A 24659-nucleotide genomic window follows, 5' to 3' on the forward strand; every position below is an offset into this window, starting at 1 on the left:
GGTCTAAAGGAAAACCTGGAGTTCCCTGGTGGCTCAGTGGGTTAGGGATCCAGCACTGTCTCGGCGGAGATTTGGGTCACTGCTGTGGTGTTCGATCCCTGGCCTGGGAACTTCCACGTGCCTTGGGTGTGGCAAAAAAAAAAAAAAAAAAAAAGGAAAGAAATGAAAAAATCCCTGAATTCATGTACAAAACAAAGATTAGAAGTACGGGTACAGCTCTATTCAATTAAATAGTTTAATTACATATCATGAGTTTCTATAATAATTATTATCAATAATTGAAGGTTAGGAAGGGGCTTAAGGTCTTTCTTTTTAAGCTCAGGACCTTCCATCTCCCTATCATGGGTTATTATATGAGATCTCGTGGTACTGCAGCAAGTTGTTCAAATTTCTTCCTGCAGAACACAATGCAGTATGTTCCAGAAACATTTCTTGGTAAAACAAAATGACTAAGCAAATTCCAAAACATTTTAATTTTTGTAAATTATGAAAATTACGATATAGTCCTTTTAAAGTCCACCTCCAGCTCTCTTGGTCCAGAAGGAGTTAATCCTCAAGACATGACAGTCTCAAATGGTTAAAATCCTGTAAAGCTTGCAAAACATGAGTTGCATCGTTTTCTGTAAACCACAGCCAGAGCTCATTAATTGAGAAATGAATGTCAATTTACGTTAGCCAGCATCTATAACGCAAAAAGGTGCAGTGATCCTGGCATGTGATGGATGATAAAAATATCAGCCAAACGTATCAGATAAAATAGAGAAGTTGGGGGTGGGAGGGTTGATGGAGAGAGAAATTCCAAACCATTTTGGAGCTTACTGGCAGGATCCCACATAAGGGTTTTAATGAGGTTTTCTGTATCAAAATAAAGGAAACCGCATGGCATTTTAATATATTTCAAGTGTAAATTACTCAGAGAGGCATTTTTTACATTGACAAGCCTATCTGTGTGAGCTCTGGGCTTCTGGGGGGGGGGGCAACTCTGATGTTTGAAGTGTGACTTCTCTCTGTTTGAAATTGCTTACGTTATTCTGGTTTCTCTCACATGAGCTGAGCCTTGAACTTAATGCATACAGAAGGGGCCTGCCTATACCTATTAACTCTGCGGACCCAAGTTCACCTAGATACTCTGCAATGAGAATCGGGCTGGCTGAGAACATCTGTGTGGTCTCTGTACAAACTGCCTGTCCTGTATCCTGTCTCCTGTATCCAGGGCGCTCCAGAAGCACAGGGCAGGGGGAGACGGCGCATCTCTGCCGGCTCCCAATGGCGAGATTCTATCACAATCACTACTTCTACCTCTTTTCGACTTGAGCTTGTCAGAGTTTGGGAGGGGTTGGGTAGAGGCCAGTGGAGGAGAGAAGAATTTATAAAAAGCAGAGCGTAACTGCCCAGACTGTGCTAGTTTTGGTTTGTCATCTTGAAAGTGTTTGCTTCTGGTGTTAGAAGCCGCTCGCCAGCTTCTTACCCTCTGCTTTTGGGCCTGCGGATTCCGGGAAGGTGCTGATGAGGGTGGGAACTTCTCTGCCTTCCCGTCCCCTCCCGTGTCCCCTCTCCTTTTTCCTCCCCTCTCCCTTTCTTCCCCTCCCCCTTCTCTCCCCCTCCCCCAAGGCTGTTGCTTCTCCCGTCTTGGAATTCAGGGCGCTAGAACTAGAGCTGGAAGGGAACTTAGAGCTCATCCCCCCTCATTTTGCAGATGATGACACTGCCACCTCTGACTTCTGCCTCTGGCCTTCCACTCTCAGTAAGAAAAGCCAGGCAGGTGAGACTTTTCACAATTGCTGGGCTGGGCTGGGTGGGGCTGTCTGCTGGGGACTGTCCGATTTGTGAGAAAAGCTTGTTCCCTGGATGTACTGCTTTGACGTAGTCACTTTTTATTATGAATGCACATCACGGCACTTACTGGGAGCATTTTAGGAAGATTGCAGGCAGTGCTCATTTTAACAAAACTTAACACCTCTTGGGCAGCACCTTGAAAGAAAAACGACTCGGATGTCCTTTAATAAATATTGTAGTATGCAAAAAACGAGGGCGGAATAAAAACGAAGCTGTGGAAGTGCTAAGTCCTCTTTCCCCTGATAGATAAAAGCTATTAAGAGCCAATCTGTGAGATCCAAAGAACGGGAAGATTTTTAGGTGTGAACAGAATCTTAAGAACACAGTATCATCAAAGGGCTTGTCACAATTCTGTCCGTCTTAGAAAATCATAACCCAGTCTTTTAAAGATCACAACGCCTAAGTTTTTGGCATTTCAGAAGACGAATTTCCACATGAAGTGGTTTATAATTGTGGTTTCATAAGTTAAGCACCAGAAATACCTATCAAGCTTTAGAACTTAAAGAACTCTACGTTTTAGAGGAAAACTGTCTTTGCTTCCAGGTTCCCCGTTCAGATTGGCCTTGAAGCTCATGCTATAGAAGGTGGCCGGCCTTTCTCTTTTATCTCTTCTCCCAGTGAGCCTTTCCCCAAAGCTACTGTGGGCGCCTGGCCTTATCAGGTCCTACATCTCCCATCCAGACTGGAAATGCAGTGATTCTTAGGTACTAAGCACTGCCCCCACCCCTTTCAAAACCTGCTATTTACTTTGTGACCCTGGAGAGAATTTCTAAGGGCCAGACTCTTCCTCTACATCCCCAAATAGGTAAGATAGTTTGAGAACACACTGTACTCGGGTTTGCTTTGATGGAAACTGTTACTAAGATGAAGAATAAAACAGGGTTTTACATTATTTTAAGAGTTGAAGCCATAGGCCCCTGTGAGGATCTCTTTTTGAGGTTCCTTCATTGAGGGAAGGGCCCCTGTTAAGACTTCCGATACCATTTTGGAACTTCTTGAAATGGGGGTGAGAACACGAAACGTGTCCGACTTAGCGAAAATCGCTTTCCACTCTCTGAGGTGCAACATGTAACAAAAAGAAAAAAAAAAAAAAAAACCAATGGAGATTCAGTCTCAAAGTCTGGTGAGTGAATCCATCGGATTGGAGTGTTGGGTTGGTCTCCACACGTGACCTAGCACACACTTGGGTTTTTAAAACCCTTTGGGATCTCGGGGGGTGGAGGAAGCCCTTGAGGATAACCGCTGCTAAGTCTGTAAGGTGAAAAGAAAAAAAAAAAGAAAAAAAAGACTGCACCATGACCAGTGCATTTGAAAATGGGTGTGGCTTGCTGTTTCTTTGGGGGAAGCTAAAGTTTTCTCTCTTTTTTTTTTAATTCTTTCATTATTTTAATTGATATTTACAGATGTTTCCCCCCCCATCTTCTGTTGTAATTTTTTAGGTGCTTCAGAACTGGGCCCTTTTTCAGACCCCAGGCAGTTCCCAAGCATTTCATCCCTCACTGAGAGCCGCTTCTCCAACCCACGAATGCACTACCCAGCCACCTTTACTTACACCCCGCCAGTCACCTCAGGCATGTCCCTCGGTATGTCCGCCACCACCCACTACCACACCTACCTGCCACCACCCTACCCGGGCTCTTCCCAAAGCCAGAGCGGACCCTTCCAGACCAGCAGCACTCCATACCTCTACTATGGCACCTCGTCAGGACCCTATCAGTTCCCCATGGTGCCCGGGGGAGACCGGTCTCCTTCCAGAATGCTACCGCCCTGCACCACCACCTCGAACGGCAGCACGCTATTAAATCCAAATTTGCCTAACCAGAATGATGGCGTTGACGCTGATGGAAGCCACAGCAGTTCCCCAACCGTTTTGAATTCTAGTGGCAGAATGGATGAATCCGTTTGGCGACCCTATTGAAATGTCCTCAGCCATGGCTCAGCGGTGTCTGGGGAGGTGGGGCGGGGTGGGGGGCACATCCCAAATGGATCAACCTATACGTATAGAGAGAGAGTGCATATATATATATATATATAATACATATATATATATATATGTTATCAACTCGCTCTCTGCCAAGTGCCTATTTTTTAGATTTTTTTTTTTGCATTCACTCTGTCATAATCTTGCAACCGGAAGAGGGTAGCTCTTGAGAAGCCAGAAGCCCTAGAGAGACAGAGACGATCCTGATCAGGTTTCAGATCGTCTCCTAGTTAACATGTACTTGTACCAACAAACACAGGAGAAAAGGTATCTGTTGCTGTTGGTGTTTGGTCCGTTATCCTAAATAACCTGTTCACGTGCCGGTTCGGAGAGGTGGACTTTAAGGTCAGGAGGAAGAAGAGCACAGCTGCTTCCTCCCTGTGCTTTGAAACCACGCCTGCCCCCCCACCCTGCCCCCCAGTCGGTGGCAGCTTCGAGGTGGCCCCCACTGCCTCCGGCAGACCCGCTTACAAGGCCAGGTGCACGCAGAGGAAAAAGGAGGCGGAGCCGATGCTGCCATCCATTCAGAGTAACCTTTGCTTTCCCGCTCTCTGCAAGCATTCATTCATCCCAACTGTTCGGTTCAGTTTTCAGCTGTTTCCCCCCCACCCACCCCTCCCTTTCAGAAAGTGGCTTCAAAAATACTGATCGGGATAGGTTTTTATTTTACTTTTTTATACCCTTTTTTTTTAACCCCTTTTCCCATTTAACCCAAAAGAAATCCCCTCCCGAACGCCTCCCCCCTCCTCCTCCTTGTATGCAAAACTGAAAATGGCAATACCTTATTATAGCCATAATGGTATATAGATAGTGTTTGCATTTGGCTGTGTGTTATTTGTCTTCTTTTTTTTTTTAAATTATGAATATGTGTAAAATCTGAGGTAACTTGCTAACGTGAATGGTCATATAACTTTAAAGATATATTTATAATTATTTAATGACATTTGGACCCTTGAAACATTTCTTAGTGTATTGATGTGTTGACTTCGGTCTCTAAAAGTGCTCTTTATTAAATAACAAATTTCTTCCGTGGGCTAGAGCCATATCTGAAATATTGCTAAGCAATTTCAGTTCATCCAGGCACAATGTGATTTTTAAAAAATACTTCCACCTCCAAATATTTTAGATGTAGCTTGTTTTTGCGATGTATGAAGGAAATGTTATGTTTAGGTCTTTCAGCTCTTTGATTGCCTCTAACCCAGCTTTGCCTTTTCAAAAGCAATCATTAGAGATTAAAAACAAAAACAAAAACAAAACCCAACTCTTAGTCCTTTATCACTTATGTGGCCCTTTATCAGCATGAAATGCTGGGGTGATGTGGTTTCCTAATTTCTTTGAAATAATGATGACTTTTGTCATATTAAAAAGACAAGCACAAGTGAATCATTGAACTGCAGACTGATGCTCTGTGGTTTCATAGTTCAAGCAAACCTCTAAAGCGCCAGGCTTCATAGTGAAAATGTAGTCGGCTTAAAGCCACGCATGTGGCTAAAGGATCAATCATGATACACCTAGTACAGGAACGTAAAACTGCACTGGGGGAGTCTTGCCCAACCCGCCTTACCAAACTGCAAGTCAGGGGAACCCAAGTCTGCCTGGGGCCCCTGGCAGCTCTCCACAGAATTTGCATTTAAAGGAGCAGAATTGAGTCATTGTCTCACGGAAGCAGGGTCACCTTAAGGAGCAGGCAGGTCCCAGCAGGCAGCTGATCTGAGCACCTACGGGCTGCGGGGACCCATAGACACCCTTGGATGTCCGTATTTCTCACAGTGGCGGGTGGCAGGAAGGCAAGGCCAGGTGGAGTTTGATGTCTACTACTGCATGTGAACTTGAGCCGAAGCCCTCCTGTCGGATGCACTTTGACCCCTCCTGGCGGCCACACAGCAAATTCTCCAGTGTGAATCCTTAATCCAAGCCAGGACCACTTCGTGACACCACTGGGCAGACCCTCCCCCACAGGTCAAGGCCTCTTCATTAGAATTCTGTGCCCCCTACCCCGAGCAGAACCTTACAGAGATCTGCCTCCAGCTCCCAGAGGCCCCTTCCTTGCTCCCTAGTACTCCTTCAGCTCACTTCATAGGCCACCAGGCACCTCCAGGCAGCCTTGTGGGGGCACTGGACCTGTGCTATTCGCCTGGGAATTCACCCTGACGCCTCCTAATAAAAATCAAGGGGGAAAAAACCAAAGCAAACCAAAACACTTTGCCTTCTAAAGGTTGTATACCAAGTATGCTTAGATAAAATAAGCCACTTTTCTATTATAAGATGGAAATAGTCATTGATACTATTTATTGTTGTGTGTGGTAGCTTGAAGCACGCCACTGTCCATTTATTTGTAAGTGTAAAAATATGTGTTTGTTTAAGCCGCACTTAAAAAAGCCAGTGTCTGGTTTACACATTTCAATCCTAGGTCATTGACATAAAAACGTTATCACCAGTGCTAGCTGTATGTGCCCTATTTAATAAAAGAGGTACTATAGCTGTACATTCTTTTTTTTTTTTTAATGTTGAAAGGGCTTTTTTAAGTTTACAGGACACATACTAAGTGACTTGAGGGATTTTTTTGTGTGTTGAAATGTTACTATAGTGGCTGCAGGCAGCAACCCAGAAACACTTTAAAAGTTTTATTTTCTTGGGAAAAATTCAAGCACTTCTTCCTTCTCCCCTCACTCCAACCACTCCAGTGGGATAATTTACCTTTCTTAGAGCAAATTCTGCCCCTTTTTACCCTGAGGGTTACGTTTTTCTTCTATCTTTTTTTTTTTTTTTAAACCGAATTCTTACTGTGCACTGGGTCGTGTGTATGATTTGTGATTTCAAGACCAAAGCAAAAGCTTTCTGCTACTGTAGAACTCTGAACTAGCCAACACGCCACTTCCTGCAGGTGAAAATGGCTTGGTTTCCAGTGTGATCAATCCAGCCACTTTTGAAACCTGCTGGAACCGATGTCAGAGTCCCAGAACAGGTACCAAAGCTGTAGTGTTTGTGTGTGTGTGTGTGTGTGTGTGTGTGTGTGTGTAATGGCACCCAGCTTGCCAGCTTGGAACTGAAAGACTCCACAAGTCAGCTGTGGTTCGCTCTTTTTGTCTTACCACCCCACCCCCCAGGGCCTTTTAAAAAAGTGAGCAGAGAATTCCACACCCTTAGGGACCATCCAAGGCAAGTGCCGAGGGAGGAGCTGTGTGTCCTGGTGTATCGTTGCGTCCGTTCCCAGGAAAGGGACTGACTCAGAGTCTAGGTTAATACGTGGAAACACAAGCATTAGCAAAAACAATCATTATACCGATGACATTCGGAAGAACCACAATAAATAAAAGATGACTCCTCCAGACCTTGAATTTGTTGTTCTTAAAAAGATAATGCATTTCAAAAATATTTTCTATGTGAGAACTTTTTAGATGTTTGTTTACTTCATGTTTACAAATAACTGTTTGCTTTTCATGCAGTACTTTGAAATATATCAGCCAGAACCATAACTTACAGTAATTTCTTAGGTATTCTGAATAAAATTCCATTTTTTTTTTCTGGATATGCTTTACCATTCTTAGATTTCTGTGGAACAAAAATATTTGTAGCATTTTGTGTAAATACGAGCTTTTCATTTTAATTTTTACCCCCCCCATTGCTGTTGCCCAAGATTTGCTTTCCGTGCACATATTGTACAAATTCTGCTTTGTGCCACAGGTCATGACTGTGGATGAGTTTACTCTTAACTTCAAAGGGACTATTTGTATTGTATGTCGCAACTGTAAATTGAATTATTTGGCATTTTTTTCTCATGACTGTAATATTAATTTGAAGTTTGAATTTAATTGTCAATAAAATGGCTTTTTTGGTTTTGTTATGTGTGTACACTGGGTCTTTTCTCCTTCGCGGTTTCTCCTCTAGTCTGACGCCCACTCCTGCCTACACCTGGGCTCTTACTTGGTCAGGGCTGGGTGAGAGCAGAGCTCCTGAATTACCACCTCGGGAAGCCCTGGGTGCTTGGGTAGTCCTGGCCCTGGAGAGGGGTGGGCTGAGAGTCTAGCAGTGCCCTCACTTCCGTAGCAGCCTGCCGTCTGAAGGAAGGAGGGCTCACCCTATTCTCGGGTAGAAACCCCTTATGTCACCTGGCGGGGCGGGGGAGTGCCCATCAGGGCAGAAAGACTGCAGCCTCCAAAGCTCCTTGATTCTCATCTCGGCGTGTGAAAGGGGCAGCAGGTGACACCCGGGCTGGAGTCATAAGAACCAAGGCGGTGTTCTGTTTGTCCTTCCCACCTGGCTTTTGGGTTCTTCAAAAGAAAGTCAACCCAAGACAAGGATGAGTAAAAAATGCACCTTCGTCAGGAAAGCGTCAGCCTCAGAAAAATGCTATGAATAGTGAACCTAACTTTGGAAACTTTTTTTTTTTTTTTTTTTGGCCATGCTCTCAGAATACAGACATTCTCAGGCCAGGGATGGAACCCAAGCCACAGCGGTGACAACACTGGGTCCTTTAACTGTTAGGCCACCAGGGAACTCCTAGTTTGGAGACTTTTTTTTTTTTTTTTTTTTTTTTTTTTTAGCTGGGCCACTGTTTATTTTTGGTAAGTCCCTCCCCTGCAAGAAGGTCGAGGGCCTGGGGTAGAGTGGTTGCTTTCTTCCTGTCCTGTGCTGTCTGTTCACCTTGGCTTTACCGCAGTTCTAGAGAGGGACCGGGAAATGGCGGTGCCGAGTGTGGTCACTATCCAGGGGCCCACATCACACTAGGACTTAGATCTGCTCATTCTTACCCCTTTGGCAGAGAGAGCCTGGAAACAGCTAATTTCTAAGAGTGGGAGACATCCCAAAAGCTCTGGGGTGAACTTAGGCCAGGGATCTTATTTGCAACTCTTTGAGGACATGCATTTATTTATCCCTTTAAAATAAACATCTGTGTGACTTAAAAAGCCATGGCACGGGAGGCGGGTACACTGGCTTTTCTGGCCACTCCAGCTTTGTCCAGAAGCAGCAGCAGCAGCAGCAGCAGCAGGTTTAGGGCAAATCACACCTTCTTCCTCTGGGTCTCAGTCTCTCGGTTTATGGAAAGTCACTTGGCTAGACCTTAGCGCTCTTGACATTTCAGGATGGAGAGTTCTTTGGCGTGTGTTTGGGGGGCTGTCCTGCACACTGTCGAGTGTTTAGCAGCACACCTGGAGTCTACGCTACATGCCAGCAGCACCTGCCCAGTCTCGATAACGGAAAACATCTCCAGACATGGCCGCTTGTCCCCTGGGGTGGGGGGGCGGGGGCAGAATCGCCCTGACTGAGAACCACTGGGCTAAAGGATCTGATTTCTTAAGCTGTCTAGACAGAGCCGGTGAGAGAACACATTCGCATTCAGAAAGGATTCCGAGGGATGGATGCCCATCCGCTTCTTCCGAGCTTTCACCCGATGGCACCCCAAGGTCTGCACGCGGTGGGAGGGAGGCTCTTGGCTCTCCAGTCTCCACTTCCTTCTTCCTCCCCCCAGCCCCCGGCAGCCCAGCTGTGTATGGGGCTCGGTCAGACCCCGGCCAGCTTGGCCCCATTTATCATGATGGCTTCTGTTTCTCACTGGAAACGACAGGCGGAAGAAGAAAGCAATCTCTCCAGTGTTTCTGATCCTTTGGGCCCCTTGCCCCCCAAATATTTAATCATCAGACATTTCTCGGAGAGTGGGTGTTTCCTGTGAACTCCATCCCGGCTGGGACCGGCCCAATAAACACCTCAGCTCTCCGTCGCAGGGTTTATTTGGCTGGGAAATGGGTATTGCCGTGTAAACAGGAAGTCCCCTGAAGTTATTATCTACAGATGCGGCTGAAGAGCCACATGTTTGTATTTATGGGATGGGAGAGCCGTCTGAAAAGTCAAGGGAGGGGCTAGAGGGAGCCCCGTGCACTGTCAGGGAGGGCAGGGCCCTCAGACCCTCGCGACCTGCTTTTTCATTCCCCCTGGAAGCTGGTGGTTAACGCGCTGACACAGCCAAGAGCCACATAAGGAGCGGAGGGTGGTGTCAGCAAACAAGCCTACCTAGATTAGCGGGTTAACAGTAGGCGATCCAGTTTAAATCTCCGTCCCAGTTCTTTTTGTTTGTTTGGTTTTGGCCTCGCCCAGGCCAGGGATCGAACCCACGCTGCTGCAGTGATCAGAGCCACAGGAGTGACAGTGCTGGATCCTTAACCCACTGAGCCACCAGAGAACTCCTCCGTCCCAATTCTTTGAAGCCATTTTTAGAGACCCGACCTAGGAAACAAGGGGCTGTGTTTTGGAGGCGGGGAGTTGATGGTAAGATTGCCACCTTGTGTCTCTAAGTTCTTCCGGGGACAAACTCAACTCATTTCAGCGGGCAGGAGCCAGCTACCCTGTGAGACCCTTAGGCAAACTCATGCATTTCTCAAGAGCCCTGGAGGGTGCCTTCGTGGGAGCATCTACGATGCCCAAGCCGACCAGGTGTTGGTGCAGAAAGTGTGTGGCTGGTAGGGCAGCTGGCGGCACTGCATCGCTGGGTGGACTGGGTTACTCTAGTCACTTCTCTGCCACCTCTGCTCTTCCTTCCCTGGCTCGCCCCACGAACCTGGAGAAGATGCTTAAGTCAGGCCAGATAGTCACCAATACATGGATAGCTCTCCCAACGACGAGCTCCGACCAAAGGCAAGTCCCTTTCCCTCCTCCTCGCCACCATTCCCAGGTACCCGGGTACCTGGACAAGCCTCTTTGGGGCTCCCTGGGGTGGGGTTGCAGGCAGTAGTCATTCAATCAGGAGGCCTTGGAAAAGAAGTTTTTTTTTTTTTTTTTAAAAAAACAATTCATCAAAATTTAGCAAAGTTCCACTGCAAGTGTAAAGGGTAGTATACTAATTGGTGTGTGTGTGTGTGTGTGTGTGTGTGTGTGTGTGTGTGTGTGTGTGTATGTGTGATGGGTGCATACAGGCCTGAAGGGAGGGATGTGGGGGGGAGGTGGGGGATGAGAAGAGGTACCAGAGTGGCCAATCAGGAAAGAACTCACCACATACACAGGTGCCCCCTGACGCAATATGTCCTTGTCTCAGATGTTTTTATTCCTGCAAGTTCTGTGTACACACACCAAAAGCACACCATCATCTCCCAAGTTACAAAGAAGCAATTACTCTTCTTCCGACAGGTTATTTAGAAGGGACAGGAGACACTGGATGCTCCCTGAGAGCTCAGGGCCACGGCGAGGCTGACGTGTAAGAGGGGATTATTATTAATTTTTGTAAAGCTTTTCTTCAGAAGGGCTCTGTGATTCAGCCCGCTCTGCTGTCCGGACCTGCACAGCCACTTGGAAAGCAGAAGGATCGAGTTTCTGGAAACCCACTGAACTTGTACCAAAAACCTATTTCCATTTTGTTTTCTTCTTATCTTGTTGCAGTGGTATCTGATCACTCAGTGGGGTTTTCTGAAAAAAACTGCTTTATGTTTTAGCCTTGCAAAGGTAGCTCACATTGTGATGGCTATCTTTTTGTCCCAGATCCTTCTGTGTCACTCACAGCACTAAGGAAGGAAGAAGTCCCCCCTCCCCCTCCCTGCAGCCTCGCCCCAACCTGTCATCCTTATAGAGAAACTAAGACCCTCCAGCAAAATGCCAAAAGGCCGGGCGGGGCCGCAAGGGAAAGACAAGCAAAATTTCTTCCACACAAGCCCCTCGATAATGTTGTCTTCACAACATTAAAGGAGGCCAGAACACAAAATTGCCACTAGGTCTCATGTGGCCTTGGACTCCTTCTGCCCTGGGACAGTTCTCCCAGAGAACCCTTAGTACCAGAGTTAGCCCGGAGGTGGGCATGGAAGTCAGACAGACTCAATATAGTCAGGAGATCCAGGATATAGCGGCAGACCTAAATGGGGTGGAGGGTGGGTGTTTGAGAGCAGAGGGTACCAGGAACTCCTAAAATGCAACCGGATGAGGGATTGATGTAAATGTGCAAATGTATTATTTAAAAACTGCCAAAGGCAAACACACAAAACCACGTGACATGCATAATGGCGGGAGCCCTTAATACAGCGGTTTTATGATTTAAATCTCCTTGGACATCCTTTCCTTCCTACATTAGGTCATTCACTTTTTTTTTTTTTTTTTTTTTTAATAACTGCATCCATCTCTGACAGTGCAATGACTCTAGCCAGTTTCACTTTCTGTTTCTCTGTGAGTTTCTCTCCATTCTTCTGCCCCGAAAGGAGAGGAGTCTTTCGTGGGAATCATGACACCTTCTAACCATGCCTTAGCCCGGTTCTGTTTTTCTCTAACAGTCACTGAATACTGTAATCTTGAAAATCGTAGTAACCTTTCTCCCTTTTAGCAGTGTGCTCAGAGGGCCTTTCTGGGTGTGGATGTGGAGGCATAGAAAATCTGACTTGAGATCTGATTAGTGGTTTCCCAGATGAGAAATGCAGAGATTATGATGAAATATAATTCTCCACGACAACTTCTCGGGCACACTGTGAACTCAGATTGTGCTGGGAGGGGCTGATGGACCAGCTTTCATTCCTCATGGGCATCAGAGGGAAAGAGAAGCATCCAAGGGGAAAAAGCCAAGGGTGGAACTTTAGCAAGGAGTTAAGTGGTTAATAGGAATTCAGTTTTTTTTTTTTTTTCTTTATTGGCTAATAAAACCTCTCTGGGTTTTTTTCATATTACATGGTTCCTCGCCCAATGCTTAAAAAAAGCAAAAGACGAAAACAACAACAAAAAAAGCTGGAGCCTGAAGACCCAGGCAGCCCCAGTCTTGTTTACTTTTTCATTTCCGCAGTTGTAAAAAAAAAAAAAAAATTTCCTCTGGTAGTTCAACTTTATCACACTGCGTGAGCGGGTCAGTGTTTGAACCACGCCAGTGATTCCTGCCTCCCAGGGAAAGGAAAAAGTATGCTCTGTCTCTCTGTTTCAGACAGAGGAGACCACGATGCAAATGACAGATGCATTGGGGCAAATTTTAAAATGAAAGCCTGGGGAGTGGGGGGTGTGGGATGAGAGGTGGGGTGGGTTGGAGGGGCTCTGGAATCCTGGATGCAAATATCTCTGTGTCCTTTTTATGGCCAGTGGTGCTGTTCTCCCGACAGAGCAGGATGTTCTTGTTTTTAATAATAGCCAGACCAGATGCTGAATTCTCCTCGGCAACATGCTGGATAAGTGAGAAGGCGAACAGCTGACTCCTGTTAAGATGAACACCAGGAGAATAAGCCAGAAAGTATGAGAAGTCTCTGGAGATTTTTGCTTTGTAAACCCCCGTTTGGCAGAAAGATCACAGAATCCGAGCTGAAAACACAGTGTGTCCTGCTGCACCCGTGCCTCCTCTGAGCCGCTTGTTGGAGGCCTTTGAGCCTCCTGCCTTCTGGCCATCCAGTCCTTTTCTGAGTTACCCAGAGGACAGGCTCCAAGGTCCCCCAAGAGGGAAAGTCAGAAGCCCGGAGCCCTTTGGCTTTCATTGACTATTAAAAAAAAATACTCATCAATAGAAGGAATTTTTTTTACTTGCTCCTTGCCATAGAAAATAGTGAAATCCTGAACCCGAGCCAGTAATTTAAAAATGGCATCTTTGTTCCATTTTTTTTTTCACTCCCTTTTTCCCTCTGTCAGAGTCCATCAAATCTCTGAGTTATTATTTTGTTTTAGAATACTCCACGCATGGAAGATGCTGCTTTCTTCTTGCCCAGAGCCAAAGCAGGGCTCTGTGGGGCAGGCTGACCAGAGCAGACAGGGACAGGGCTGCACATCGCTGCGGGCTCATGCCACCCAGAAGTGGCTTCCCAGAGAGCAGGGGGGTCCAGTGCTCCCTGACAGTCTCTCCCTGGGGCTCTGCTACCACGCCTGCAGGAGTGAGAGAAGGAAGGATCTTAGGGGTAGATAGAGAAGGTCGTTGGGTTATTCCAGAAGTCTTCTCTGGAACCTTTCCTCTTCCCATTCTCCTCCTAAAACCTTGAACTTCCTTTCCCGATTGCTGCTCCCTCCCCTGCAAGGCACCAAGGATACACTAGCCACTCTTTTCTCACTAATTTCTTCCGGAGTAGCTGTCCTTGAAGTTTTCTTGGCCCTGATCTCGCGGGAATGACGTTTACTTGGCCCTGATCTCGCGAGAGTGAGCATCTGGCAGGGGGTGGGGGGAAGGAAATGGAGACCAAGGATGATTTACCTCCTTCCCTTTTTAGGATGGCACTGAAGGCCATTGTTTTAATTTCCTCTTGGGACAAGGTCATATTTGGTACTGGTAACACAATCAAATAATAGTAATAGTACTTAACGACGTTTAATTTGTATTTCCCACCTGACTATGCAATTGGCACTTGGCTGAAAACTTCACGACTTATCTCAATCTTCCCAGCACCCTATTAAGAAGGTGGTACTGTTGTTATCCCCATTTTACTGATGAAGAAACTGAGGTTTAGACTTGCTCAAGTTACACAAGCCTAGATCTGCCTGATTCCAAAGACTATGTTCCTTAGTGAAAAACTTAGACATAATCTCCTTTATCATCCATGTAATGCAGAAAGTAAACGAGTTAATAAGATAGGAGACTATAGAGCAGACTGTCCACAACATAATAAATATAAAATGGATGGGACCTATTATCATGACTCATAATAACCGAGTTGATTCCTTTAAAAGGTGTCAATAAAATTTAAAGTAGTTTGAACCACAGTAGAGCTGGAGCTCCAAGTGGAATGCTTTTCCAAAAATAAGAGTTACCTTGTAGTCCAGCAGAATAAGGATCTGGCATTGTCACTGCTATGGCTCGGCTTACTGCTGTGACACAGGTTCCATTCCTAGCCTTGGAATTTCCACATGCTGTGGGCATGGCCAAAAATTTACTCTTTTAACATTAAAAAAATGTTGCTCTTAGAAAGTAATATTTTCTATACATTTTATAAACTAATTTTCTACTGGACATCATGGCTATGTTTGGCAATGGGCTTACCACAGGCTTTTCCCTTAGGAAACTCAGAAACATCACATCATATAAACTATAAATTTAAAATATACAGGCACATTTAGGACAGAAATATTGACTCCACCTCAACCTCAATCCTCAATTTGTAATCTCTTTCAACTTTTTCCATTTAGGTGTGTTGAGTTTTGTGCTAATGTTGTAAATGAAAAGGCTATGTTGTAAATGAAAAGGCTATTAATGAACCTAATGTGGCAGCATTGGCCTCATTGAACAAGAGAAAAGCCCAAGCCAAGACATTCCTGCCCTCTTCAACTCTTATCTCTCTCCAGGAGAGATCTCCTGGAGGATCTCTGTGCTCCTTCTTATCACCTGACAAAGGGGTAGCACCTAGGTCCCCCATTTCTGAACTGGCCTAAGAAGCAGTGGTGTGTAGTGGAGAGAGCTGATCCTAAAGGCCCCAGGTCTGAGGAAACCTGGATGCAGCCTGAGGTGGGACACCTGGTGTTTGCAAGGCTTTATGTACTTGTACAGGGCCTGGAGGGGCCTGGGAATAGGGCATCAATGTTCTCTGCCCTAAATCATTTAAATCTATTTAACTGAATAAGTAGACTTCTCACCATCTGTCTTAAAGTATTATACAGATTATTTCCTTATTATCTACTTTATGTGGAATTAGTATCCCATTTTCCTGAAATCCCAGAGAGCAGAGATGACCTCTCTCCTTCTCACTCTCTCTGCCTTCTTTTCTTTCTTCTATCTGAAAATATTTATTGAGCACCTACTATAGGTAGATTACTATGCTAGAAGATTCACCACCATCAAAAAGCATGTTGGAAAGCATCTCTGTTCAACTTATTCCATCCCAATGAGATGTGTGTCATGTTATCCTTTACTGAAGCAAATTCATGAATGTTTCAGCTACCCAAAAAGGAGATTAAAAAGTTAGCAAATAGTTTCTAGAGAGAATTTAGATAGTTTTGATTTCTGCTTATAGCCAATTTCATTTCCCATTTCTCATTCCTAAAATAGCCAAGTATCTGTAAGATACATGGCTTCCATATTTAGTCATACAAGCCTTTCATTTCCACCACAATATAGGGGAGGCTTGGGGTTTAAAAAGTGGGTGATTTTCATATAATCAAAGAGGAAGAGCTGCTTTTCCATTTTCTCTTTCATGTTGTCACAGTCATGCAGCCAACTCTGCAGTGAGGGGTTGAGTGGTGTCTTAAAAGGGGGAAGCAGTAAGTGGCAAAAAGATCTGGGTTCCAGCTCCCTACTAACCAAACAAGCCATTTAACCTCTCTTGACCTTTTCCTTAAATGTGGAAAGTAATAGATTACCTTCCAGATGGTAAGCTCAGTTCCATGCTGCAACTCTTACCTATAGATTTGGAATGATAGGAATGGAAAAATTACAAGGAGTTTTAAGAGGCAGCTGGGGTCTTTCTAGTGTTAAGAGAGAGAACGAGGTCCGTTGTTTCTCACAAAATTGGCAGAAATGGCCACTTTGTAGAGGATTAGGAAATGAAATCCCAGAGAGGTCAAATCACTTATGCAGGATCACCCTGTAGACAGATGAGGGGATGTCAAGGGTTGGAATCTATTTCCAAGCCCCTCTCATGGTCATTCACTGGAAAAACTGTTTCCTTCCTTTATAAAAGTAGCATCTTTTATGTTACCTCTTCACTAACCATTTATTTACTTTTCTACTTTTTATGAACCTATTTCCATTTGCTATGATAAATTCAGACAACTGCTTCTGTTAAAAATTTCTTATACTCACGTGAATTAATTTCCAGCACACTGATTCCATACCATACTCCTGTTAACCTTGTTGAAAAAGATCTGTTATATATGACTTCCTATAAAATCATAGATAAAGGGACCAAGCCAGGCATAGTAAATGAGAGATTCAGTCTAAAAGCATTGGTGTCATTCCTTCTTGAACCAAGATGATCTATCAATTGGCAACATGCTTCAAGTTGATTATCCCTTAATGGACAAGAAGCTCCCTTGTCCTCAAGGCTAAGGGTAGATGTCATGACCTTGCTGTGGTTCAAGGTCTTTCTTTTCCTGGTTTCATGCTCTGGCTGTAGAGATGAGGCCATACTCTAGACTTCATTAACATGATATCCTAGCCATCTGAACAAATGGTACCTGACATCTCATCTTGGAGAAAGATTTTCCACCTCAATGGTACCTTTTATCTGCTTACTATCTGAGTTGCCAATCTTCCACTTCAGTGATGCAGGAGGAAAAACCATGCTTGTGGGGCAAGGATGGAAGACACAGGTACTAGGTGTGGTGTTATTAGACAAAACTTAGAGTGTAATTAATCATCTGATACCTGTTTAATGATAGACACAATCTTACTGTGCCCTGTGATGACAGGATACCCGCGCAAAGCCACTTACAGGGCAGAGAGAAATAGAGGGTTAAGAGGAAGAGTTTGTAGCTTGATTGAAAAAATAGTTGTCATTACTTTGCTTCCTAATCCTCGACTTTCATCCGACCTTGAGGGAGGGTGGGGCTGCATTTTTATTCATTCAATGAATACTGATTGATCTCTTGCTAAAAATGATGGACATGAAAGTGAATGAGACACACCTCAACAAATTCACCATCTGCTCAGAGAGACAGAACAATAAACCTGGAAGTGACAACACAGCACAGCACAGAGGTGAACCAAGGGTGGCAGGGGGTGCTGGGCATGGGGACAGCAGTTCCTGGGCGAGGTGGGAAGATGACATTCGAGCTGGATCTGGACAGATGAGTAATTCCTTGATGTTTTGGGTCTGCTGCCCAGCTCATGTCAGCCCCACATCCACCCTGCAAGGCAGTTCTGGGGAACAGATAGGCCCCCCCACCACGGAGATCCCACGTACAGCCCTACAGAAGGAAAAAAGACAGTGAGCCAGTGACCCCAGGCTCCCTGGCATTCTGTAGCATTCCAAGTCACACCTCCCCTGATGGGGATGGGCTGGAGGGATTTTCAGAGTTGGGGGGTTGGGTGAGCAGTGTCAGAATCTCAGTGGGATACGAGTCTTAATTCAGAAAACATATTTGAGGCTCAGTGGAAGTGAACTTGACTAGTATCCACGAGGACTCGGGATTGATCCCTGGCCTCACCCAGTGGGTTAGGGATCTGGCATTGCCGTGAGCTGAGGTGTAGGCTGGCAGCTGCAGCTGCAATTCTACCCCTAGCCTGGGAACCTCCATATGCCTCGCTTTGGCTCTAAAAAGCAAAAAAAAAAAAAAAAGAAAAAAAGAAAAAAAGAAAAAAAGAAAAAAAGAAAAAAAGAAACTGTATTCAATACCAGAATAATGAAAAATCAAATGAAATCCCTGAAGGAAAAAAGTGAGATCTCAATGTTTAACAAAAGAAAGCACCCCTCTAAAAATTGTCAAGGGATGACAGCACAAAATATCAGATTGTCAGGACAAGGTGTAGCTGTTTTTTTGGTTTTGTGTTTGTCTTTTCTAGGGCTGCACCCGAGGCATGTGGAGGTTCCCAAGCTAGGGGTCTAATTGGAGCTGTAGCCAGCGGCCTACACCACAGCCACAGCAATGCCAGCTCTCTAACCCACTAAGCGAGGCCAGAGATCGAACCCGCATCCTCATGGTTTCTAGCCGGGTTTATTAACCCCTGAGCCACGATGGGAACTCATAGATGTTGTTTATCTGGTTGCTTGTTCAGCCTCTGCTACCCAGGGGCCTGGAGCCTTGATGAGAAAGTGAGGGATGACTTGGCAGACAGGACCCTTGGGCATTCAGCAGTGTGCCTGGCATGAAGGGTTGAGATGAGTTTCTCCTCTAGATGGGACTTGGTCAAAGAATTTAATGAGCCTAAGGCTTATGACTGACCTTACATAAAATTTGATTTTATGTTTGCTTTTTTGTGGTGGTGTTGTTCTGGGCTACACTGAGGCATATGGAGGTTCCCAGGCTAGGGGTTGAATCGGAGCTGCAGCTGCCAGCCTACACCACAGGCGCAGCTGAGCTGGATCCGAGCCGCATCTGTGATCTACACCACAGCTCATGGCAATGCCGGATCCTTAACCCACCGCCAGGGATCCGAATTCTCATGGATACTAGTCGGATTCATTTCTGCTGCGCCACAATGGGAATTCCTGTACATACCATTTTAAAGCAGGACTTTGGGGTCTTCTGCACGCACCCCACCGGACCCCTTCTTTGGAGCCTGCCATGCCCCTGAAGGACCGCCACGGACACTGCCTCTCTCTCAAAACCCACCCAGCTACCCCTGCACTGTGGACACTCCCCGCTTTAGTAAAATGAAAAGGTCTTGACCCTTAACTTTGAGGAGTCAGTATATTTGCATTTCAAGGGAGGCTTTTTTGGAACCCCTGGAACGTCACTTCCAAAGCCACATACTCTGCTCAAAGAGCAGGAAAGTTCCTTGGGATGGTATTTGTTTTTTTTTTTTTTTTTTGACATCTCATTCTTCTTGCAGGCTAGTCTCTTCCTTGCCCTGTTGAAAGCCAATCCTCATACTTCTTCCCCCCTTCCCCCTCAACCCCCCCCAACCCTGCCCAGATCGCTTAAGGTGATAAGGACCCCTGTTCTTGGCTGCTGTGGGTTAGAGTGAAAATGAGGGGGGAGCGTTCTTGTTCAACCTGAAGTTCAAGTCAAGGGCCTTGCATTTTATTACTGTCTCTGCAAGAGACAGTTTATTGATGAATGGAACTTTATTAGAGCCATTAGAACAAATAAAACACACACACACACACGCACACGCACATAAATCCATCTCTACCCCTTCCAAACGCCTGGCTGGGGAAGCGAATTCTATTTCCAGCCCTGACAGCCTGCCGGCCTGTCAGTCCCCGTCCTGGCCACATCACGTTCCATCGGGTTTGAGTTTACTGGCTACGCGGGGAAGTTTATGTTGTCATAGAAATTAGCCTTGATGGACAGGGATACGGCCAGGGGATCAGGAGAGCCGGGCAGCCTCGTGGTGTTGGCATGACTGGGACGTTAGGGTGCCTGGAGCCCTCTCCAAGAAAAATCAAAGCTGGCTCTTTGCAGCAGCAGCAAACCAGAGCAACGAGACACTCCTGCGGGACAGGCGCTTGGACGTGATCGTGAGCCGCCCCGTTCCCACTCTCCATGCCCTCCCCCCCAGCCCTCCCAGTGCCCCCCTAGTGCCAAAAATCCTTCCCCGCGCAGTGGAGGCGGGGCGGGGAGGCCTGAGGGAAAGCGGCTCTTTTGCGGTTCGTGGTTAGCGCTCGTAGGCTCTTGGCTGTTTGACAAAGTGGGATAATAATTCAATATTTCTTACTGAAATACTTGACCTTATTGTTAGTTTTTGTGACAAGGGGAATTTAAAGGAGCTGCAAAAAAAAAAAAAGGCAAGCAAGTGTGGCTGAGAAAGCCCAGGGTGCGCGCCACGGACGAGCCCGCTGTTTCTTTTTCTGACATCCCTAAAACGTAGGTGAAAACAGGTCAACAGTGATGTTGGCAAATGGGAAAGCCAGTTCTATTGTTAGCCAACGAGCTTCAGATGTAAATGCCAGTCTGGTTCAATCAAAACCACATTCGGTTTTATTTATTTTTTTTAATTTTTATTTTTGCTTTTTCTAGGGCTGCATCCGCGGCATATGGAAGGTCCCAGGCTAGGGGGCTAATTGAAGCTGCAGCCGCCGGCCCATGTCACAGGCACAGCAACGCGGGATCCGAGCCGCCATCTGCGACCTACACCACAGCTCACTGCAATGTGGGATGCTTAACCCACTGAGCAAGGCCAGGAACCGAACCCACATCCTCATGGATCCTGTCTGGTTTGTTAACCGCTGAGCCACGAAGGGAACTCCCCATGTTTGGTTTTAGCCACTAGTGATGTGCTTTCTATTAAAACAAACCTAAAAAAAAAAAAAAAAAAAAAACCAAAAAACCCCCAAAAAAGCTTATTTATAGAGAGACACAAAGTAAAAATATTCTTTGGCCCAAAGGATTCTTTTCAAAGTACCCCATCAATTTGTGAGAGTCCAAGACCGCTTTCATTTTCAAAATTTGTAGGGTGCATGGTCCCAGCATCCTCTCTTCTCTTTAGGTTGAATTGGCAAGGGCTGTTAAAGATTAAAATCATATATTAAGAAAAATCCTGCATTGCCTGACTTGGGGACTTCCTGGAGACGGCTGGCTGGTGGCTGAGAAAGAATGTTAAGTTATAGGAGTCAAATATACAGGCCCCCAGATTTGGCCGGACTCTGCAATCGCTGTTATAGGCTCCTCTCGGGAGTCTCAGAAGACATGGCTAAGCTTACAGAGGAGGAATGAAAAGGAAGTTGAGTCACTGGCCAACTCCAGATCATGGCGGGTCCGTTAACTTTAGCCTGCTGGGCAGCTTGCTGATCTTGTTTTTCTCTCTGTCCTGGGATCATCTGAAGTCATTGTCCTGCTAAGAAAAGGAACAAGGAGTTCCCTGGTAGCTCAGTGGGTTAAGGAGACCAGGCTTTGTCTCTACCATGGGTCACTGCTGTGGTGTAGGTTTGATCCCTGGCCTGGGAATTTCCAATGGTCCTGAGTATGGCCAAAAAAAAAAAAAAAAAAAAGAATTGGAAAATCCTGTAATATCAGCCCTGCTTCTTCACTACAATCTCCTTATCAGTAGGTCAGGAGACTGAGGTTCAGGGTTGAATGTGGCCTGGTTGATAGGATTCTGGAAAGGGTTACTCTTTCTTGGAAGAGCCTTTTTAATGTGTTTGTGTGTAGTGAAATTCACACAGCATAAAATTAGCCCCTTTAATTTTATTTATTCATTTATTTTTTTCTTGTTTGGCCACACCCATGGCATAAGGAATTTCCTGGGCCAGGCATTGAATCTGAGCCACAGCTGCAATCTGCACTGCAGCTGTGGCAACGCAAGATCCTTAACCCACTGTGCCACAGGGGGAACTCTAAAATTAGCCCCTTTTAAAGTGAACTGTTCAGTGGCACTTAGTACACTCTCCATGTTGAAGGACCACTACCTTCTCATCACCCCACACAGACACCTTGCACCCATTACGCCCCAGCTCCCTACTTTCACCTCTAGATGTGGCACATGGAAGTTCCTGGGTTCAGGTGTGGAACGCGTGCCTTAGCAGTGACAATGCCAAATCCTTAACTGCTAGGTCACCAGGGAGCCCCCTCGCTTCCTTTTTGAATACAAATTGATTAGCTGTCTTCCCACAGTGTGTCATTTTAGCGCTTCACAATTTTACCTAAGGACAGAGAGGTGAGAATATTTCTTCTGGGGAGGGGTGTAGACCCTGGCTTTGATGGGGGGGGGGTGGCGGTTGGGGGCGCAGGAGAGCCACTGTCTGGAATCACAGGGTTACCCAGAACCAAAGACTTTCTAACCTGGAGGCGACCATCTGTTGGGGTAGCTGCTCTTTCTGAGGCTGATTTGTGGTCCCCTGCTGAGGTGATGATCCCTTTAAAATTCTCAGCATTCTCACTCTCCCGAGTCCCTGTCCCCGCGTCTTGTCTGGGAGGCAGTTTATTCTTTTACTTTGTGTTGGAAGGCATCCAAGTCTGGCACTGGGCAGTCCCCACCCCCCTCGAGAGGCCGGGAGGTGGTGTGGGCTCACTCAGGTCTAGAAAGGGAGCCCCTCCCCGTTCCCCCCACCACGATGGGAACTGCAGGTTGTCTCCTTCAATACACATCATCCTGCCAGATAATCATTTTCAAATGGCAAACAATAATAAAAGCTTTCCTCTATTTTGCTTCCAAGTGTCAACCTATGTGCACAGGCTATAGATGTGTGTGAGCGTGTGTGTGAATTGCCTAAGTTTGGGGAGCGTTCGTGTGTGCTAGGGAGGCTGTGTGGCTTTTCAGCTCCTATGGGAGGCTGACCTGGAGCGTGGGTCAGGGCTAGCACTCGAGTGGCAGGTGACTTTAGTTTTTAATCTGCATCTGCAGTGGGTCAGCAGGGTCTTTCTACTGCAGGGGAAGCAGAAAGCTGGGAATGAGACAAGAAGGGGGAAGCCAGAAGCTACATTTAGCTGCCGAAGATGTGTGACTAGATCCTGAAAGGAAACTCCCAAGCCTTGGACTGCAGAAGGAGGGTGTGGCTGACACCCCTGGGGAGTGCATGTGCTTTGTGGGGCTACATGGATTCTCTGGTCCCACTGTAACCCCTTTTCCTGGAATGTCAACTTTCCTTGAACTGGTTAGGGTGGAGCCAAGTTAAATAATTTAACTGGTAAGTAATTTCAAACTTTTTTAATACTAAAATATGGATGAAGAAATTATGGCAGGCAGGAGTTCCCTGGTGGCTCAGTGGATGAAGGATCTGGCCTTGTTACTTCTGTGTCTCAGGTCACTGCTGTTGCGGGGATTTGATTCCTGACTGAGTTCTGTGGCCAACCCTCTCCCCCCCAAAAAAAAAACGTATGGAAGACAATACAAAATTCACGGGAAATGGAGAGATAAAACACACCTTCTGGAGAAATCTTCTACTTGTGATGGATTTCTTGGGGCCAAACTCAGACTGAGGTCCCAGAGTCAACTGTTTGCTCTCTGCAGTCAGGCAGCTGCCATAGAAACAATTTGAGGCATCTCATGGATGTTCAGAACGTTTTCCTAGAGGCCTGTGGAGTAGTTCACTCTTGTAGAATTTCTTCTCCTCACATCCTGCGCCTGAACGCATCCACGTCCATCCCCTCCTGCAAGCCTTCAGGTCCCCTTCCTGCATGGACGTCTTGGCCATGCTGACCCACTTGCTCAGTGATGCTGTGTGTCCTCTGTACCATGAGTCTGATGCACTCATCCTCCCACACTGCCTACCTTTCTGCTTAACAACCCACATGCCAATGCAGTGGTTGAGAACAGGGGCTGTTTGATGGCTCTGTGGGTCAGGAATGTTGGCAGGGCTCAGCTGGGGCAGTTCTGCAAGGCCAGCTTGGGCTTCCTTCCAGCACGGGGGTCCCAGGGTAGTCAGAATTCTTCCACAGCTCAGGCTTCCAAGAGGCACCAAAGGGGAAGCTGGACATCGTGTAAGGTCCACTTCAGAAGAGGAGATGGGCAGGGTTCCTTCCACTGTCTTCTGTCAGTCAAAGGTGGTCACAGGGGCCAGCCCACAGTCAAGGGGGTTGGGGAGCACGTAGAGCCACCCAATGTCTTAATAGGAGGAGGTGGCAAAGGATTTAGAGGTGTCTTTAAAGGACCATGTGTAGTTGAACCCCAACCCGTCTGGCTTTGAAGCCTGTGATCCGAGCCACTGGGCAGTCCTACCCTGTTGATACCACAGCCCTCAGGGATCCCTCTCAGCGTCCACAGCAGTGCGACTTTGTCACCATTTGGTGATGACGTCCAGGTTCAGACATAGGTGTCACAGGCGTGTGAGAAGAGGTGTTGGGCCTGAGGCATCCTGCCCAGGCAGACCCCTCCTCCTCAAAATCCAAGGATACATCACATCCCGGTGATGGAGAAGGCGTGGCTTTGGCGGGGAAAGATGAGTCCCTAGTATTTTGTAAAGAGGGTCATCCGTTCGCTTTCTTTCTCCTCATCCTCCCTCCTCTCCTCCCCATTCCTCTCCTTCTCCTCCTCCTTCTCCTCTGTCTTCTTCTTCCTCTTCTTCTCCTTCTCCTCCTTATTCCTATCCTTCTTTTTCTTCCTCTTCTCCTTCTTCTCCTTATTTTTCTCCTTCTTCCTCTTCTTCCTCCTCTCCTCCTCCTCCTTCCTCTTCTTCTGTGACTGTCCCCATGACATACATACGTTCCCAGGCCAGGGACTGAACCTGAGCCACATCAGTGAAGACACCGAGTTCTTAACCGTGGGGCCACCAGGGAGCTCCAGTGCTTTCTTGAGGCCTGGGATGGACTGAATACATGCCACATAACCTAGGGTTGGGGGGCTCTTGTTAAGCTCACGCCACTTTACAGCTGTGCAGGAAGAGCTGGGTGGCAGGATTCCTCCAGACGTGCCCCGGGGCACCTGGGGGCAGTCAGGCTGGAA

The 24659-nt window shown here is 46.4% G+C and overlaps 1 protein-coding gene across 9 annotated transcripts in view; it reads left to right on the forward strand.

Annotated features, from left to right (window-relative positions):
• The window catches only part of RUNX2 (RUNX family transcription factor 2), a 358411-nt gene that overhangs the window by 238619 nt on the left and 95133 nt on the right, over positions 1 to 24659 (forward strand). For 4 of the 9 annotated variants that reach the window (XM_084968273.1, XM_084968275.1, XM_003482203.5 and 1 more), the window contains 2 exons: positions 1697 to 1762; positions 3276 to 7659. The exons of 4 other annotated variants lie outside the window; for them this stretch is intronic. In XM_084968273.1, the coding sequence (XP_084824399.1) occupies positions 1697 to 1762; positions 3276 to 3754 (545 nt within the window). In that variant the 3' untranslated portion in view covers positions 3755 to 7659. Of the gene's footprint in view, positions 1 to 1696; positions 1763 to 3275; positions 7660 to 24659 lie in introns of those variants that run through there. One more of the 9 variants, XM_084968274.1, reaches the window with a different exon arrangement.

This window comes from Sus scrofa, chromosome 7 (assembly GCF_054392235.1).
Source record: "Sus scrofa isolate SSC_HxYL_T2T_F1_AM1 chromosome 7, Sscrofa_HxYL_maternal_Yorkshire_Landrace_v2.0, whole genome shotgun sequence".
NCBI lineage: Eukaryota > Metazoa > Chordata > Mammalia > Artiodactyla > Suidae > Sus > Sus scrofa.